Here is a 19,085-nt window from a genome sequence, read left to right as displayed (position 1 = left end):
TGACACGACAAATAGCAGTGCACACTAAAGAATAAACTACATTTATCTCTCCTGATGTTTGGACAAAGAGCATTATAAACATTGCAGCTTGAATTTAATGAAAAAGAGAAATAACATCATGGTTAATCAAATGGGACTCATTTTTAATGTGATGTTTGACTTCAGCAAACTCAAGATGAGAATTTGGAATTCGTATTGTGTTTAATTCACTGTTGTCCACGATGGATAAAAATGCTTGCCAAATTACTCAAATTATTTACCTGTATTTGTGAACATGAAATTCATTGTTCAAGTGTTTTCCGAACAGATCAGACGAGCTCATTCAACCACATTGTCTGATTACTCATGAATAATACAGAGAGAGAGTTTCATGCAGGAGTGATAAACTCATTTTTGTCACAGCCACATTATAGTTGCGGTTTCCCGCAGAGGGCCATTATCTATGACTGTGAAACCAAACACATCCCCTCATATTATTATAAATACACAACATACAACTAATGGATAACTACTTTTGAAATCAGATAGCAAGGACAATAGTTTGTAATATCTCAATGTGTTATTATTTCTACATATTACATTTAGAAATTCTGGTCGAGATTTTAGCAAGAATCATCAAAATTGATGAAGATTTGCTTCCGTGGGACACATAAAATGAAGTGGCGGGCCGGACCTGGCTTCCGTGACTTAAGTTTGACACCTGTGGCTTAGGTGAACAATAATAGAAAGTATCAATCATTCGTGGGAGTAAAGGGAGCTCTGATATACTGGTGAGACCCTGTAGCTGTTAAACCGATATATAAACATATGGAAGAGAGTGACTGCCCTACCTGGGAACTAATATCTTCTCGTCTTAGCAAGCGAATGGCAAGACGAAGGAGTCCCACTACACCCCTCTCCACCAAGAAGCAGTTCTCGTTAGCGTGGACGCAGAGGTGACAGAGGTGTTCACGCACTGTCTGCCATACACACGACACACGGTCTCTAAAAGCAGATACACATTTTTAGTGCACCAAAACGTTAAAACAAGAAACAAATGCTGTATCACTTTGTTGCAACTATTACCGATTTTCCATTACAATACGCAGTAACATCTCTAAGCAGAAGGCGGCATCCTCTTCATCATAAGTCTCATCATCGGGGGTGACCGATATCAAAGCCTGTAGAAGATAATGTAATTATGTTTCATCATGTAGATTTCTCAGCAACAACAACACGAAAAAAAAAGATAACTCATGGGCAGCAGGACATAAAAAAAACCCCCAAACAATGCAATTAATATTTACACTACTAAATTCAATCCAACAGTTACCTTCATAAGTTCCTGTAAAGACTCAAGCTGGAGGAACTTGCTCTCTGTAATCATCTTCTCTGGGTCACATTGCTGAAGATAAACAGAGAAATTCAAGTACACAGTGGACTGCCGATTACAGTATTTGCGTTATTTGTATTTGCAAATCACCTATTCATTGTTTTTCAATTTTTTTTTCGGGCACCTATTCATTATTCGCGGAAAAAACTCAGCCATTATTTTTTGTAACGTGACGAACACGTGGAGAAAAAAAGTCCTAAAGGTTAGTTAGCAAAGTCATGCACCAAAAGCATTTAGCCTTCCTCTCTGGATGTGTTTCCACTGCCATTCTTAATACGTCGGCCAACATCTACTTCGCATATGCTTTTGCGGCCAGCCGGATAGTCCTCCGAAGTGCTATTGCTGGTCATGGTAAGGTGACATGTTTGTCAAAGGATCAAGGAGCTGAAAGTAACATCTCCAGTAAGAGTTCTCTCTCCTTTTTTGCTCTCGATCGCTCCCACTCATCCCCTCGCCCTTAACTCCTCCCTCTTTCTCCCCTTCTGTCCCTCACTGTAGTACCCCCCCCTCCCTATTGTTTAAAAATAATAAATACATAAAAAAAGAAGGAAATGTGTACATTATAATTTTATATCACCCAGGTAAAAAAATAAAAATAAAGGTTATCCCACCAGCCCATTAAATCGGCAACTCTTTGAGCGAGGGGTCTGAAGTTTAACCTCCTACAGCCGAAAAGTATATTAATTTCAAAGACCAGCCAATGTTTAGGAAGTTTTGCTTAGAAAGAGAAAATCTGATTCACTTGGCCTCAAAGTGCTTTACCGGTAATTAAAAGTGGTTTCAATTTCCCAAAATGCTGAATGACTTTAGCGTTTCAAATACAAGAATACAGGACCTTGAAAATATGTGCATATTAAATCGCAAGATTGCGGAGAAGAAAAAAAATCCTATTACACTAGGCAATCAGATAACAGGTTGCCATGAGTCCTGAATAAAGGTTTCATTGTGGAATAAGCCTGGCTGTCTGCACTATATGACAGAGTGCAAGCACTAAAATTAACATAATCGTGGCAATAGGACAAACAAAGACGTCACTAACAATTTTTGTCATGAAAGTTGCAATTAAAAACTAAAAGTCTGCTGCATATAAGCCATTTAGCAGTTAGATTTTAAGACATTCTGTTAAGCATTTGAAATGCTAACAAAAGGTTCCGGGATCATAGTTTATACAATTTTCATGGATTGAACAATTAATATTGGAAACAAGACATGCGCCAATTATTTGTGGAAATTTGATAATCACAGTCAGACAAATAGCGGGGGTCCACTGAATGACAATACAAAAACACATCATAATACATGATGCCCTTTAGGTGGTTATATTTTAGATGAATGAATTGATATAAGTCACGTATTGTAAATTTTTTTTCAGCACCTTTATGCAGAGGATGGCGGCCTGTTTGGCTTCCTGATTTTCCATAGATGGTCCTCGTAATCCAGACTGCTCAGCGCCACTCAGAGTCAGCCAGTTGACAAAACTCAACACTGCTGACTCCCCACTGAAATGACATTGTAAAAGACTAAAGTTGCTTAATTGCTTTTAATACTACATTTTTTATTGTTCCGCCATTTAAAGCTTTCAATGCTGTTAGAGAAACCATTTTGTACAAACCAGTGGGGGGAAAAAAAAGAAAAACATCACAAAACATTATCCACAGTTCCAAAAATCATACATACCGATTAGAAGGAGTTTCCTCTCTTTGAAGAGAGATTTTTCCATTTGGTTCAATAAAATCCTCCACCTGATAAAATAATAATAATAATAAATAAAATAAATGAGGAAGGACTGCCTGTAGGTGGCAGCAAAAACCTCCCAATAAAACAAAATAGAACAGCAGTTCACCACACAGAATGAGTGAACATTTGATTCAAAATGCATTTTAAGTCAACTGTAATTCAACAGGTTAAAAAAAAAAAGATTATTTTAATGTTTGCGAAAACACAAACTTGATGACGATCATTACCTTATTGGGCTACATGAGAAGTTGAAACATTAAATTAGAACTCATAGACTCTTGACAACCATACACATACTGAAAATTTATTTTAAAATGACACAAAATTGAGTCAAGGTCTTAATACGTATTCTTCAAGCACTTGAAACTGACCTCAACCATGGCTTTGGGTAGGAGCTCGGCCCTGAACAGCTGTAGCATGGAGTCCATGATGTTCTTCCAACCCTCTCGAAGGATGTTGCCATGCTGATGGGCAAGATCAAACACTGTCTTGGCGGCTGTTTGTGCCTTTGCGTTGCTCCCAAACACAGTCGGGAGGTTTTCCACTGACTACAAAGGAGAACCACCAGTCAGCTATTAATGCTAATTTTCTTCCATCTTAATTTTGTGAAAAAGAGTGTATTTTCTTGATGGCTTTGAAGGAGCCACCAAAATAAACAAGTTTGCTTATTTCAGCACTTTTAACACGTTTCATATCAAGCTGTGTTATGGATAGTATTAAATCACACAGACAATGCGTCTTTGTGACGACCAGGGATATCTTGTTTGGTGTCTTGTACTGTTTTAACACGCCATGACGCTATAGCACAGCTATTCAAAAATACAGTGTATGAGTTGTACATTAGACCACAAATTCACGAAAATGTGTGACCGCATCAGACGGCTTGTTTTTGTATTTCATGAGTAAAATTATAGTTACAGCACCAAATAAAATATCTTGCCATGTCATTATGAGCAAAATTTTGCCAATTCATAACAGATCACAGCGACAAATGAAACGTTTTCTCACCTCACTGCTCAGAGTGGTAAACTTGCACAGCGAGATGATCAGATTGTCAAAAACATCGTTAAATCCATAGTGAGCTGCTATCTTGGCACATTTCCTGCACAGAGGCAAATACATTTGAATATGATTTCAGCATGACCGCAAGTTTTAGCAATATTAGCATGATGAACTATAATATTATCTTTAGAAACATAATTTATTTAAAAAAACATTTTTCAAACCAACACCTATTTTAAGTGAGCTTCGTCACATATATTGTAGAGGTGCTTGTAAGAAGAATATACATTCTACAACACCAAAGACTCAATGAATATGTTCTGGAAAGCTTTGTAAGCGGCCATTCATATGAAATGGTAGGAACCAATCATTTAAAAACAAAATAAACAAAGAAAAATTAACATTTGAAAACCTAAAACCTCAGCTGAAAGACTTGCTGTACATGCAGTACAGACTGGCTAGTTCTGACATTGAACGTAATCAAAATCCAAAAGAATAGTGCTTTAAAGTAAGTGCTACAGGATAACAGTCTCTGATCTAGAGACAAAGATATGGCTGCCTCTTATATGCCCCTTTTCGTTTATAGTGTGTACAGCATATATATTTTCCAATAAATCTATTAGTGAATGAGTATGTATTGTACTGTATGTTTTTAATGTCTCGCTGTGGCACACCCTGAAAAGGGACAAGCTGAAAGAAGAATATATATATATATATATATATATATATATATATATATATATATATATATATACACACACACACACACACACACACACACACACACACACTAGCTGGTTCGCCGCCCTCCGGGCGGCTCATCAGCTAGTTCCTGCGGAAGGCTGGTAAGGTGGTGGTTCGCCGCCCTCCGGGCGGCTCATCAGCTAGTTCCTGCAAAAGTGTTGTTGCTTGGTTCAACTTTTTGTTCATCTTCATTGCTTATCGTGAAAATAAAGAGATGTTTAGCTCTACTAAATAACTAACAATTTCATTGCAATGCTTGTGGGTACACAACATCTTTTTGCTAAGATGCCCGCGCGATCGTAGTGAGCCACTGCCTGAGCGGCGCAGTGGCGGCGCGGTGAAGTAGGTACGTTTTGAAAAGGGACAGACAGAAGGACAGACCGCGTGCGGGACGACGCGCAATATATATATATATATATATATATATATATATATATATATATATATATATATATATATATAGATAGATATATACACACCGTATATATTAGAGCTGTCAAATGATTAAATCTAATTAAAAATGCAACTGTCATAATTAACTCAAATTCACTAAAAAATAATTTTTAAATTAATTGTGATGACTCACACATTTTTAATCGTTTCTGAATTTCCTTTAATATTTTTTTGTCCTAGTTTTCTCCATTTTAATGCTCTCATCAACATGGAATCAGGAATCAGTTTTCTATGTGCAAAATGCAAATATTTACTGAAATATTTCGATTTTCAATTTTACATGAACATTTTTCACTTGGAGCAGTTATTTACACATAATCTCTCACACAATATTACTGTCCATCAACAACAGTGAAAAATTTTTTTTGTCACACAACAGCTGCTTTAACAGCTCTTTTTATGGAATCAAAACAGAGCAATATAACATTATAAAGTGCATATCTAAGGTAAACTTGTACTCAAGCCTATAGTGGATTTAAGCCATGGTTGCATACTTCGTTTTTCTCAAGTTTGCTTTGAACATAGCAGTCAGGCTATGTTGATTCTGTTGGTCCTTCTTGCGTGGAAGTCTCTCTACAGTTTTGTTTAGACATCATTTCAGATGACTACACTCGGTTCGATGACAACAATGGAGACATTTTACTTTCGCTAGGTCGCTACCACTGCACCGCTGAACTTTCGTTGTCATGTCACTGCCTCGGCGCACTGTCACTGTCAGACGAACACAGAGAAGCTCCACCCGCTCCATTTATATGGACATGGAACACTGTAACCTTCCACACAAAATAGTTCCAAACAAGTCACGATCGCATCAGTGGCATACTTCGTATACCTGTATGATATGGGTAACTTTGGTCTTGTCAGTGGAGCAATCTGGCAACTTTTTAAAGTAAACTTTCCATTCATAAACTCTTGAAGTATCCGCTGGCAAAACAAAAGTGCGTGGACCTATGCAGCGCGCTTGTTGTTTTGTTTTCAAATTCAATTTAATTTAAATTGAATTCAATTTTTAAATTAATTCAATTTTGAATTGAATTCAATTTAAAATTCATTTAAATTAATGCCAATAAAAACGCGCTAAACTGACAGCTCTACTACATACACACACACACGCACACACACACACACACACACGCACACACACGCACACACACACACACACACACACACACACACACACACACACACACACACACACACACACTTTTTCATATTACTAAGCATCTTCCCAGTTCAACCAAATTGTCCACATATGTACAGTACCGAAAGCCGGTAATGGCCTTTTGAATGATGTTGTCATCCAGACTCTTGTCAAAGACATAGGAGAGGGCAGCAATAGTAGGACCCCAGGTCATGGTGAATAAGTCATGGTCATAGCTGCCAGGTGGCAGGTGAAGAAACATCCCCTCTGTTGTAGCACCGCGATGTAGCAGCACACTCCAGACATAGTTCTCCTTCACTAAACCAGGCTGCTCATCTGGCATCACAATCTCGTCATTCCTGCAAAAGAAAAATTAATGCTGGAGTTTAAGATGTGAACACAGATGTTTCGTAGTAAAATCACAAGCTGATACTGAAGCAAAATAAAGTGCTTGGAGCAATTCTGTCTGCAGAACTGTTACACGCTAAATGCATATTGTAATGTTGGTCAAGTCAGGTGCAGGTCCTGGTTTGTCAGTCTTGTTTAAGCATCTTCAAGCAATATATAGACTCCGCAGTTGCTCATGGTGTTGGAATACTAGTTGGTGAATAAAACGTGCCTTCTGTGGCAGCATATACCATTTTGTGAAGTTATCTTTGAATCTACAGGAACATGCTTGCTTTCTATTCACATATACCACAAGGCCACGCTCCTGAATTTAAATATTGTACAACACCACACTTCTATTTAAAAAATGGGCTTGCTTTATAACATTCTGAAACACCATAAACCACAGAGGTGTGTTGGATGTTTTTTTTTCAAAATTGGAAATATTTTTAAAGACCTGTATAGTACTCAAGCTTACTTGATTGCATTGTAGATATCCTCTAGCATGTCCTGGTTAAAGTCTTTGTTTCCATTAACTCCCTTCAGATTCTTCTTGAATTGCTGTTGAAAACAAAAACAAGGACACCTTATTTGATGAATCTTCCTCTACAACCAATTCTTCTAGAGCAAAAATTTTAAGCAATTCAATGATATCCTGTACCAAGGCTTGAAATAAGTAGGTTCACATCACAGCTTGCAAATCAAAATAAATTTGGCATTTAACGCCACCTATAAACATGCAGCCGTCTATGTGGCAAGCACCGTGCGACAACTATAAACAACATCGACTTTGCTCTTCCCAAGGGTCATGGTGTCACTAATGGTCAAGTTACCTTGTCTTGGGCCCTATGCAACTTCTCTGCATTGACAATGTCAATTTATCAACAATATTACCTCTGCGCAAGCGTTTGTCTGTGTTGGTTATGGGTACCGGCAATTTTCTGGCTGGTTACCATCATGACTCATTATGTGTGTATTGTTCCGGATTTAAAAAAAAAAAAAATCATGGGTCAGATTGCTCAAATACAATGCCGTGAGAAAGTATTTGCCCCTTTCCTTATTTATGTTCTTTACATATTTAGCATACACAAAGGTTTCAGTTCAAACATCCATCCATCCATCATCTACCGCTTATCCGGGGCCGGGTCGCGGGGGCAACAGCTTTAGCAGGGAAGCCCAGACTTCCCTCTCCCTAGCTACTTCTTCCAGCTCTCCCCGGGGATCCCGAGTCGTTCTCAGGCAAGCTGGGTGACATAGTCTCTCCAGCGCTGTCCTGGGTCTTCCTCGGGGTCTCCTCCCGGTGGGACATGACCGGAACACCTCACCGGGGAGGCGCTCAGGAGGCATCCGAATCAGATGCCCAAGCCACCTCATCTGGCTCCTCTCCATGTGGAGGAGAAGCGGCTCGACTCTGAGCCCCTCCCGGATGACTGAGTTTCTCACCTTATCTCTAAGGGAGAGCCCGGACACCCTGCGGAGAAAACTCATTTCAGCCGCTTGTATCCGGGATCTCGTTCTTTCGGTCACGACCCATAGCTCGTGACCATAGGTGAGGGTTGGGACATAGATCGACCGGTAAATTGACAGCTTTGCCCTTTGGCTCAGCTCCTTCTTCACCACGACAGACCGATACAACGTCCGCATCACAGCAGACGCTGCACCGATCCGCCTGTCGATCTCCCGCTCCCTCCTACCCCCACTCGTGAACAAGACCCCAAGATATTTGAACTCCTCCACTTGGGGTAAGATCTCCTCCCCGACCCGGAGGGGGCACTCCACCCTTTTCCGACCGAGGACCATGGTTTCAGATTTGGAGGTGCTGATTTTCATCCCAACCGCTTCACACTCGGCTGCGAAACGCTCCAGTGAGAGTTGGAGAGCCCCGTTTGAAGGAGCCAACAGCACCACATCATCTGCAAAAAGCAGGGATGCAATACTGAGGCCCCCAAAACGGACCCCCCTCAACGCTTCGGCTGCGCCTAGAAATTCTGTCCATAAAGGTTATGAACAGAATCGGCGACAAAGGGCAGCCTTGGCGGAGTCCTACCCCCACTGGAAACGATTCCGACTTACTGCCGGCAATGCGAACCAAACTCTGACATCGGTGGTATAGTGACCGAACAGCCCGTATCAGGGGGTTCGGTACCCCATACCCTCGAAACACCCCCGACAGAACTCCCCGAGGGACACGGTCAAACGCCTTCTCCAAGTCCACAAAACACATGTAGACTGGTTGGGCGAATTCCCACATACCCTCGAGGACCCTGTTAAGGGTGTAGAGCTGGTCCACTGTTCCACGGCCGGGACGAAAACCACACTGCTCCTCCTCAATCTGAGGCTCGACTTCCTGACAGACCCTGCTCTCCAGCACCCCTGAATAGACCTTACCAGGGAGGCTGAGGAGTGTGATCCCTCTGTAGTTGGAACAAACCCTCCCGTCCCCCTTTTTAAAAAGACGGACTACCACCCCGGTCTGCCAATCCAGAGGCACTCTCTCTGTTGACCACGCGATGTTGCAGAGGCGTGTCAACCAGGACAGCCCCACAACATCCAGAGCCTTGAGGAACTCCGGGCGGATCTCATCCACCCCTGGGGCCTTGCCACCGAGGAGCTTTTTAACCACATCGGTGACTTCAACCACAAAGTACCCAGGCTCTGCTTCCTCCAAGGAAGGCGTGTTGGTGGAGTTGAGGTCTTCGAAGTACTCTGCCCACCGGTTCACAACGTCCCGAGTCGAAGTCAGCAGCGCCCCATCCCCACTGTACACAGTGTTAGTGGTGCACTGCTTCCCCCTCCTGAGACGTCGGATGGTGGACCAGAATTTCCTCGAAGCCATCCGGAAGCCGGCTTCCATGGCCTCGCCGAACTCTTTCCACGCTCGGGTTTTTGCCTCGGTGACCACCGAAGCCGCGGTCCGCAGTCGATACCCGTCAGCTGCCTCAGGGGTCCCACAGGCCATAAAGGCTCGATAGGACTCCTTCTTCAGCTTATCGGCATCCCTTACTGCTGGTGTACACCAGCGAGTACGGGGGTTGCCGCCACGACAGGCACCAACCACCTTACGGCCACAACTCAGATTGGCCGCCTCAACAATAGAGGCATGGAACATGGTCCACTCGGGCTCAATGTCCCACGCCTCCCCCGGAACATGGGAAAAGCTCTGTCGGAGGTGGGAGTTGAAACTCCTTCTGACAGGGGATTCCGCCAGACGCTCCCAACAAACCCTCACTATACGTTTGGGTCTGCCAGGATGGACCGGCATCTTCCCCCACCATCGGAGCCTACTCACCACCAGGTGGTGATCAGTTGACAGCTCCGCCCCTCTCTTCACCCGAGTGTCCAGAACATGCGGCCGCAAATCCGATGATACAACTACATCGATCATCGAACTGCGGCCTAGGGTGTCCTGGTGCCAAGTGCACATATGGACACCCTTATGTTTGAACAAGGTGTTTGTTATGGACAATCCGTGACGAGCACAGAAGTCCAATAACAAAACACCACTCGGGGGGGGGGGGGGGGGGGGGGGCTTTCCTCCCAATCACGCCCCTCCAGGTCTCACTGTCATTGCCCACGTGAGCATTGAAGTCCCCCCCAGCAGAACAAGGGAGTCCCCAGCAGGAGTACTCCTCCCCCAGCACACCCTCCAAGGACTCCAAAAAGGGTGGGTATGCTGAGCTGCTGTTTGGTGCATATGTACAAACAACAGTCAGGACCCGTCCACCCACCCGAAGGCGGAGGGAGGCAACCCTCTCGTCTACTGGTGTGAACCCCAATGTACAGGCACTGAGCCGGGGGGCAATGAGTATGCCCACACCTGCTCTGCGCCTCTCACCGTGAGCAACTCCAGAGTGGAAGAGAGTCCAACCCCTCTCGAGAGAACTGGTACCAGAACCCAGGCTGTGTGTGGAGGCAAGTCCGAATATATCCAGTCGGAAATTCTCTGCCTCACACACCAGCTCGGGCTCCTTCCCTGCCAGAGAGGTGACATTCCATGTCCCAAGAGCGAGCTTCTGCAGCCGAGGATCGGACCGCCAGGGTACCCGCCTTTGGCTGCCGCCCAGCTCACATTGCACCCGACCCCTTTGGCCCCTCTCATGCGTGGTGAACCCATCGGAAGGGGGACCCACGTTGCCTCTTCGGGCTGTGCCCGGCCGGGCCCCATGGGTGTAGGCCCGGCCACCAGGCGCTTGCCAACGAGCCCCACCTCCAGGCCTGGCTCCAGAGGGGTGCCCCGGTGACCCGCGTCCGGGCAAGGGAAACCTAGATCCATTTATTGCAATCATCATTGGGGTCTTTGAGCCGTGCTTTGTCTGGCCCCTCACCTAGAACCTGTTTGCCATGGGTGACCCTGCCAGGGGCATAAAGCCCCAGACAACTTAGCTTCTAACATATTCAAACATATTTTAATATTATATCAAGACAACCAAAGGAATGTATAAAATGATGTTTCTAAATAATTACTTCATTTACCAAGGGGGGAAAAAAAATCTAACCTATCTGGCGGCTCTCTGGGAAAAGGTTATTGCAGAATCATCTTTATTAGCCAAGTATGTCGAACACACAAGGAATTTGTCTCCGGTATTCAGAGAAATGTCTGATTTATGCAGTTTCGCTGCCCTTATTTTTAGCTGTGTGTATTTTCAATGCACTGCACGTTTGCACTGTGGTTGTGAGGAAATAAATTTCATCTGTGCTGAATGTTGTAGAGAGAGCATATTTGACAATAAAGCTGACTTATTTTCTCTTTACCATTCACAGTAGGTCATTAGTCATGCAAAAATACACTATACGAATATTCAATTCAATTGAATTTTCAGCAGTACAGTACACTTATAGTAAAATATACTGGAATATTTTTTGGCTGCAATGCTACTTTCAAATTGTCTGTTACATTGGTGAATTTTTAGTGTTTATTAAAATCTTTGTTTCATGGATTAATGGTAAAATTTTTTTTTAAAAAGCCCCTCAAAATAAAAATTAAAAATGTTACTCAAATTAAGTCCCCGATTACCAAATTGGTTATTTTACGACTTGGTCCCTGTCAATGAATTTCAGTTAATAAAACAAAGTCTTATGCCTTTACTTTAACTGAGCATCCACTGAACAATCAACGGGGTTCCGGGTGGGTACACACATAATGTGTCACTTAATATGGTTAAGACTCCAAAACAGGGATTAGGGCAAAAATCCCTCTGGAAATAAACACAATGACTTAGTGATAACTGACAGCCTCAAGTTGGATGTTGGCAGGATTTGGTGAAGGATGAATAACGCCTATATTCAGTAACTACTCAACATTATTATCTTAGGAAAGACATTTTTTGATATCACTCTTGGGCTTGCTGGCAAAGAGTGGCAGAACAAGTTGCGTTGTCCAATGCTTTTCCTGTCATATAGTAACACAGTGTTCTTACACCATCAAGTGGACAAAAAAAAGAATTGTTGAAAGAGGGACATCATGTTTAACGCAAATTTAACATTACAGAACTCACCTGACGTACAGTATGTCTCTCTGAAAATACACCATCCCACTGTCGAATTTCATAAAAGGCTCTGATTTACTCACTGATGCTCTGCATAGTTTTTCCACGACCAAAATAACCACAGTGCCAACATATGCTCTGTTGAATACTGCACATTGCAAGCTGCCAACTAACTTTAGTGTTCGGCGCCACTTTTATTGGGCCTCTTTAAAATATTGTTCAGCCACCCTTTCCTATTCTCTGAGCCAACAGGTCAAAAGGCTTCTTCCCCAGACTTCAAGTGCCCTCTTGGAAATTGCGACTATCGAAAGGAATTGGAGCCTCATGAATGATCAACAGCCATGAAAAAACGAAGCAGGGACAGACAGAAAATAAGAACTTGCTATTTGTTAATAAAGACGGGTGGCGCATTAACAAAACCTCAGAGCCTGTTTCACCTTGCCAATCTGCCATCGAAACCGCCAAAAACATAGGCAGGGACAACAGATGAAAACAGTGTGCCTGCCCCGGACCCTTGGCTGCCTGTTTACGAGTTCACCGCTCAGACAGACCATCACTGGCTACCACTGTTGACTGAGGGTTTTCTGAGCCACTAAGCTGCACCAGTGCAAATGCTACAACTCCCAGAGGAATGTCATACAATCGGACACTGGCATGCACCGCGGAGACAACAGAGAAAAACAATTGATATATGAAGACTAGGAAGCTTCAAGTTAATTAGTATGTAATTTGCACTTTTAATTTTAACGCCTAAAATGATCTAAAATAATCTTTACTCAGGTTGTACTGGCAATGAAAAAGTCTTTTTTTAATTGAAGAAATACATGGAAATATATTTAAGAGGCAACACATAATGCATCGAGGTACAAATGAGAATACCAGCGTTGCAAATTAGTAGATTGTATAGAATTACTATGATTAGTAATTTTGTTTCTGTGAAATCTCAAAGTTGGGCAGAATAACTACAAAAATTGTTCACTTGAGAGTGAGTGAGTGAGAGTCATTGAGAGAGTGAGAGATGACAAACCTCTACAGTCATAGGGATATTCTGCTTTCGGACATTGTGGTTATGCTGGTCAGTGTTCAACATTATAACAGCGTAGGCCAAGGCAAATCCTGCATCATTCGTCAGGAAGGGAGAGCCATTTACTTTCTGCAAACACAAAAAAGTAGTAAAGAGTATAGATTATGTCGAGATGAGAACCAAATGATAAATGTAAACAGGTAATTAATTGTGATTGATGTCATACAAAAGTTGAATCAGATCATCAATTCTAAATAGACCCATTTGAGTGGAAAACCAATTCATCAAATCATTACCTATAATGACTCAGTGAGGCTTTGAAGATGACTATTTTTGTTTTACGTGTTCAATTCAAGAAAAGGTCACCACTAGGAATAGTTTCCAGGTCACATGGTTTCTCATGCTATTTTGGGAAGACAAATGCTCGAGCAATAGAGTCGGCCTTTTTCCCTCGTACAAGTGCCTGTGTGTTTGACAGGGACACACCGTCTTTAAAACTGATGTCATCCAGCGACTATAAAATGGAGGGTTAATCATGTGACAGGTTTTGAGTTATGTTGTCACCATCCTCACCAACTTTACACCAGCTGAAATGAGCGGGTCATGGAAAAGGTTATATTTCACAAAGTTGGCATTGTTGGCAGATGTGTCTAAAGACAATTTAGATCGAATTTAGGTTGTGCTATGTACGGTATACATGAAGGTGCCAATATCAGCAATGACCTAACTAAAGTGTTCGGGCCCTGTTCTGCATCTTTTACATGTTTCCCATCTCCAACACAATTGATTACAATGACCAGCACATCAGCAAGCTCTGCAGAAGTCTGATAGTGATCCTGATCATTTCAATCAGGTGTGTTGCACAGGGAAACATCTAAAACATGCAGTACAAGGGCCTTTGAGGACCCGAGTAGGTGAGCCCTGCGCAGAAGATTTGCGCATGCAACGTGCAAATGTTAGGCATTTAAGAGCGCCTGCAAAACACACTTTTTTTTCGATGTACAATATGTATAAATGAACATTAGCATGTAAATATGACATATTGTAGTCAAAGGCTAGTATCCATTTATAAACATTTGACAGTCCTTTGTGGGAGGAGTATATGGAAATCCATTTTCCACATGCAATGTCATTCATTCTCTTCTACACTTTAGCCTTATCATGGGAGGAGGGTTTGTGTGTCCCAATGAAAATACAGCCAAACCTTGGTTTTCGACCCAAAATTTCAATAAACATTTTTATTTTAAAAAGATCGTGGTTTCGGTTTTCGAACAATTTCGGTTTTCGAACAGCCTTCTGGAACGGATTATGGACGAAAACCGAGATTTGACTGTCACAGCAATGTTGTCGGAGGCTTTCTGCCCCTGCTATGTCACTCAGAACAAACGGGTCCTAGTTTAAGGACCGATTGAAGAAGGGCCTGAATGAACTCTGATTACAAATAAAACATTTGGACCTCATTCGTTGGTGCCCCGAACCTGTTGGTGATCACTGGCGGGGAGGGATTTCACCAAACTGAAACCAGAGTTCAGGTATTTTTAGCCAGGAAAAGTTTGGAAACAGCCAATGGGTGGCAACAGGCCATGCGGACGACAGCTTTAATTGTCGCTTTGGACAGACATTTAGGCGTGGAGGAAGGTCAGCGATAACACGGAGAGTGATTTGCGCATGATGAGAGCAGAGCAGTGACACAATGTGTATAGTTGGGATGAGACGCTGCAGACCAAGACATGGGACTTTGGGAATAATAATTCAAAAACATCCTCAATTCCACAGGCACGTTTTTCATTGAGAAAGCCGGATCTGGAGACTCTTTAGTTGGTTTGCCAATTTCTGGCAGTGAGGTTGCTGAGGTGGTTCAAAGGTCCTCAATGGCAGACCCCTGGGGATCGATGGCATTCACCCACGGGAAATTGTCAGATTACCTTGGTTGACACCTATTGGCAGCATCACATGGACATCGGCGACAGTGACGCTGGATTGGCAGATTACGGTGTTTCACTCCTTTTTTTAAGAAAGCGGACTGGAGGGGGGGGGGTGTTCCGACTACAGATGGATCATATTTCTCAGACCCTCTAGTAAAGTCAATTTGTTGGTAAAGTGAACCTCAGATTCAGAAGAGCAATGTGTTTTTCTCCTGAAAGTGCTTTGTTGACTTTAATCTTGGAGGTCTTGTTCACAAGTTAAGAGGAATTGAAAATTGACCTGCATGGTGCAGGCATCTGTTGTTAATTGGATGCCGATTTCCTGCGCAATCTATAGACCCAAGGTGTGTGTCATGACTGAAAGAACAAGATTACCGATACAAGTGGCTGAAATGAGTTTACTTTGTAGTGTGTACATACAGGCTCTCCCTGAAAGATAGGATGAGGAACTCTGTCATCCGGGAGAGGTTCAGAGCAGAGCTGCTGTTATTCCGCATCGAAATGAGTCAATTCATCATCAAGCATGTTTACTTGGCAAATGAATATATTTTTGTTGTAATAAATTACTTTCTGCTGTGTTCTTTATCATAGTAGTTTATGTACAACATAGATTTCTGTTTGGTTCTTGAATTGTCCAAGTTCGGTAAACCTTGTATTGTATGTCACTCGAAACCTAGGATTCAAATTGTCAATAGTTCATATTTGATTTAATACGTGGTATAACGGATACACAGTATATTTTCATCCAATCAAAATCATGGGTGTCCCACTACCTCTTGAGATTAAATCACTATTTTTCAACTAGCTATAAATCCAACAATTGTGCAATGCGTCTGTATGTCATGCGAGGTTAGGCAAGAGTAGACCAAACTGCTCTCCAACTTGACTCAACAGGTGTTGGGATGTTTGATGGAAACTGTTTTGTAAAGCGCTTTGTTACAGCTGCCGCTGTTGTGAAAGCGCTATAGAAATCAGCATGTATTGTATTGTATTGTATTGTAAAAGAAAAGGTAGCGATTATTTGATGTTTGAAAATGCTCAGGCTGAAGTAAGCATATGCTTGTTGGTGAATAATACTTCAGTTTTTATACAGGAATATATTTAAAACGTTTTATGGAATTATTTTATGCAAATGAATGCAGTTACTAAAAATGAGCAGCTCTCTGGCATATTCACTGTGCAAAGTAGCTCAGAGAAGATACCGGTAAATTGTAGAAAATCCCTTTTGTAACACATGCAATATGACACTATACATCTCATTCTAAATATACAGGTGTATGTAAATATAATGATTTTACAAAAAGGGACAGACTATGTCTTACATGCCAGTTGTCTGTAAATGTTTCCAGAAGTCTATGGATGACTGGAGCCTCTCCGGGTAACCTGAAAGCCTCGAGATAAAGCCTCAAGGCCTCATCTATTCGAAGCCCCTGGAAGGCGAATGTGCTGCAACACAGTTTACTGTTATTTACTGTATAAAGAAGAGAACATTCAAGGCTCTCACAAATGTTTAAAAGTTAATCACCACCATAACTCAACAATCTTAAAGTTGGCAATCAACAACTAAATTGAAAATTGTTCAATGTTTTGTGAACATCTTACTTGACAAAGCTGTCGAGGAGCTCCATATTATTGCGATCACTGATGAATTCCCCGATCATCTTTTTGTCCAATCGGGGATTTTCTCGAAGCCACCGGGCCACTTGGTTGTTATCCATTGGATTACTGAGAAGCCCTTTCTCCTGAAGGAACTCGATTCCCTTCTTTGGTTTCAGATTAAATTGCTCTGTTCCTGCTATCAGAAGCTATGATCAAGGACAAATGAACGATATAATTACATATGCACTCTCCTGTGTCCAAACAACCAGAGGTGGGCATCATCACCGGCATCGTCACTAACCGGGTCAGTACCGGCGGATCTACTTTATCAGTACATCACCGATGGACTTTTGCCGTTGAGTGACTGAAAAATGTGCACTGTGTTGCGCGTGCTTGGCTCGCGGGATTGAATACACCAGGCAAGCCAAGCAGAGCTCGTCCTCCAACAAAAAAAAGTTTGAACACTAATCAATCTGGTGACCTAACAGTGTTGCCTGTGAACCAAATCTCTGTTCTGATTCTCCAAGCTTGCTCCTATTTCAGGTCTTCCGTGGTGCTATGGTTAATGAGCTCCCGATTCCAAGCCTTTGCTGTGTGGGCAAGGCCAGTCTCGTAATTTGTTTTGTTTCTCTCTGCAGATTTGTCATAAGCTACATCAAAATCGTTCAACTGCATAACTGTTCAGTGCTTCAATAAACATGTGATACAAAGCAGCAACTTCTTGCAGCCTGTCAGGAGTTGTACATAAGTTGTTGTGTATCACGTTGTTTATTGAAGAATTGAACAGTTATGCATTTCAACAATTTTGATGGAGTAGGGCTAGAATCGGGAGCCAGTCCCACAGACAGGAATGACAATGTCCAGTAAAGATTTTTTTAACCTTTATTTGGATGTGTGTCTGCTTTGTGCTGCATCTAACTTAGTTGGACGTTTGACGCCAATTGGCTGTCACTGACGCAATGCTGCAGCCGAAGAACGAGAAGAAGAAAATAAAATTGAAAAACAGCTGATGGTCTTGAAAAAATTGTGGTGATGAACTGTAATTTGAAGGCTGGTTAAAATAATGATGACGGTTGAAGGACTAACGATTACAGTTTTGGTTCATCTTGAAATAATATTGGACTGCGGATCATGGTTGGGTGGCCCGACTGCTGGCGAATGACGGACCGGTAACATTTCCTGACACACCCACCTCTGCAAACTACAGCGATGTATTGCGAGTGTGTGTGTGTATGTATATATGTATATATATATTACCTTTTTCTTTGCTCTGATTTCGAGCAACTCTTGGGAATCAGGTAAACTTGATGAGAAACGCTGAGGGTTTTTCAAGATCTTCTTGTCAGCTGAAAGAAACAATGTTAAGTACAATTATGTTTTAGTTTACCTTTTTCTTTTTATATCATTAAAACCATGCAGGTCTCTACCCTTACTGGTGTTGCTCTCTCTTTGATCCTCGCTACACAATTTCATCTTTTCTGCCATCAGATTTCCACTGGTTGGTGGGCATCCTGGACCACGATCCATGAGAGGAAAACTCAAGCCATTTGTACTGCCTTCTTGAATAAGATCTGAGAAACGTGTGGTTAAAAAATATAATCAATTAATGTGTACACAAAATGTTGAGATGATGAGGCAAATAAATACATAAACCCGCACTTCTTAGATCGCAGAAAAGATTCACACAATGAAATATTGGGATAGTTTACCAGTTGTAGCATCGATTCCATTTTTCATTACATTTTCTTCCTCCACTGGCAGTTTTTCTGACCGGTCTTTGCGAGCGGTGTTGTCTAGCACTTTGGCTTGGCAATGAGCCTCAGTGCTGTCAATCACAGTTAGTAGAGCTTCGAGTGACAGCAGGTGAGTGGTGTAGAGCTGTCCTGATACAGGGAATGCATTCTGGAGCAATTGAAAAAAAGAAGAAAAACATGTTTGAATTAATCCATCCTTAAATGTATCAATGTGTCTCCTTAAAGGCGAAGCTACCTTTGACAGCAGCTTGGTAAGGTCTTCAAAGAGATTTGAGCAGTAGAAGTCACAGTCATAGTTGATGTACAGCTCAGTAACAAAGCTGGGGATCCTCCACAGCTGAACAAGTGCCTCCAGAGCCATTTCCTTCATTTCAAAGGGCATCTTCAAATTCTCTGATGTGATTATGTCCATCAGTTTCTTCAGATACATCTGTCAGGTTTAAGCATATTTTATTATGACT

General features: G+C 42.1%; 1 protein-coding gene across 11 annotated transcripts in view; it reads right to left on the bottom strand.

Moving 5' to 3' along the window:
- Positions 1-19,085, bottom strand: part of gbf1 (golgi brefeldin A resistant guanine nucleotide exchange factor 1) — a 116,955-nt gene that overhangs the window by 14,869 nt on the left and 83,001 nt on the right. For all 11 annotated transcript variants that reach the window (XM_052080990.1, XM_052080993.1, XM_052080994.1 and 8 more), the window contains 16 exons: positions 18,860-19,054; positions 18,580-18,772; positions 18,304-18,441; positions 18,128-18,216; positions 16,874-17,076; positions 16,594-16,717; positions 13,350-13,475; positions 7,315-7,397; positions 6,572-6,808; positions 4,118-4,211; positions 3,481-3,657; positions 3,050-3,114; positions 2,748-2,871; positions 1,313-1,384; positions 1,066-1,160; positions 831-984 (listed from right to left, as the gene is read on the bottom strand). In XM_052080990.1, the coding sequence (XP_051936950.1) occupies positions 831-984; positions 1,066-1,160; positions 1,313-1,384; positions 2,748-2,871; positions 3,050-3,114; positions 3,481-3,657; positions 4,118-4,211; positions 6,572-6,808; positions 7,315-7,397; positions 13,350-13,475; positions 16,594-16,717; positions 16,874-17,076; positions 18,128-18,216; positions 18,304-18,441; positions 18,580-18,772; positions 18,860-19,054 (2,169 nt within the window). The remainder of the gene's footprint in view (positions 1-830; positions 985-1,065; positions 1,161-1,312; positions 1,385-2,747; positions 2,872-3,049; positions 3,115-3,480; positions 3,658-4,117; positions 4,212-6,571; positions 6,809-7,314; positions 7,398-13,349; positions 13,476-16,593; positions 16,718-16,873; positions 17,077-18,127; positions 18,217-18,303; positions 18,442-18,579; positions 18,773-18,859; positions 19,055-19,085) is intronic.

Source organism: Hippocampus zosterae, chromosome 11 (assembly GCF_025434085.1).
Source record: "Hippocampus zosterae strain Florida chromosome 11, ASM2543408v3, whole genome shotgun sequence".
NCBI lineage: Eukaryota > Metazoa > Chordata > Actinopteri > Syngnathiformes > Syngnathidae > Hippocampus > Hippocampus zosterae.
This window is presented reverse-complemented; position numbering and strand designations above follow the sequence as displayed.